The sequence below is a fragment of the Cystoisospora suis genome (assembly GCF_002600585.1).
Source record: "Cystoisospora suis strain Wien I chromosome Unknown contig_7128, whole genome shotgun sequence".
NCBI lineage: Eukaryota > Apicomplexa > Conoidasida > Eucoccidiorida > Sarcocystidae > Cystoisospora > Cystoisospora suis.
Window position 1 is genome coordinate 4,974 of NW_027159914.1, and position 1,257 is coordinate 6,230.

General features: G+C 43.1%; 1 protein-coding gene across 1 annotated transcript in view; it reads left to right on the top strand.

Moving 5' to 3' along the window:
• CSUI_010316 (thrombospondin type 1 domain-containing) overlaps nt 1-407 on the top strand; it is a gene marked incomplete at its 3' end in the record, with an annotated part of 2,953 nt that extends 2,546 nt beyond the window's left edge. Inside the window, exon 3 of the mRNA XM_068070421.1 lies at nt 208-407. Coding sequence (XP_067917603.1) covers nt 208-407 — 200 coding nt within the window. The remainder of the gene's footprint in view (nt 1-207) is intronic.
• Nucleotides 408-1,257: the final 850 nt, after the last annotated feature.

Here is a 1,257-nt window from a genome sequence, read left to right on the forward strand (position 1 = left end):
TCTTTCTTCTTCTTCTTTCCTGTCCCTCTCTCTCTCTCTCTCTTGGTGTCTCCCCTTTGAAAAATCATGTATCTCATTCCTCTCCTTCTCTTCTTCTTTCCTGCTCCGTTCTCTCTTTTTCTCTTCTTTATTTCTTTCTTTCTTTCTCCCCCTCCTCCTTCTTCTTTCACATCGTCTTCTTTTTCTTGCTCTTTGTCTTTTGTGTAGGTGAGAGATGTCCAGAGATAGAGCAGTCACGAGTGTGCATGAAAGATTCTTGCACGCGACCTTGCGTTGTTTCCGAATGGGGAGAGTGGGGTGCATGCGGAGCTTCATGCGGCGGCGGCATAAGAACAAGAAAGAGAAGCATTCTCTCACCTCCTATCAACGGCGGAGATATCTGTCCTTCTCTCACCGATGACGAAGTAAGAAGATACTCTAAAGAAGAAGAGAAAGAAAGAAAGAGAGAAGAAATAGAAGGACATGGAGGTTTGGGTGGAGCGTCATAGGGGACGTATGAATGCGAGTGGGAATGAGGAAGGAGATAGACAGCCATCTGAGCTTTCGTCTTCAGATTCACGCACGCGAGAGATAGATAGATAGATCAAAGGTAGATAGATAGATACGAAGGAAGGATGGAGAGATAGAGAGATGAGTGTAGATATGTCGTCTGTATAGACATCTCCGTCTCGAGTGAGGAAGAACGCAGCGACCTATACATAGATACATCTTTATAAGCACATTCCAAGTGCAATTGCAGTGACTCTCCCTTGTATGTAATGCATGGTCTGTCGATATAGATAGATACAGAGAGAGAGAGAGAAAGACGAAGATCTTAAGAAGAGGATGGAGACGTTCCTCTTGTGTCTACATAGGTGTGGGGTTCTATTCCAGTCAGATGCATCATCTGTTTGGAGAGTGTAACTACACCCCAATCTACAAGCGACGGAAGGGATGCATGCAGGCCTCCTTTCCGCTTGTTTAGCGTCCAACATAGAGAGAGAAAATTATGTTCTTTACTCCATTTGTCACATTTATCTCTTTCCTCATGACGTCTTCTCAATTCACTAGGGGGAGAAATGCAAAGAACGAAAGACAGAAAAGTCAACACACTTCGTCTCCAAACTTCTACTTCTCCCTCTTTCTCTTTCCATTGCGTGGCAAAGTTCACCTAATATCTATCTATTTATCTATTTATCTATTTATCTATCTATCTATCTATCTATCTATCTATCTTATCTTTCTCTCCATTCCGCAGCCTGTACGGGAGAAGAAGAA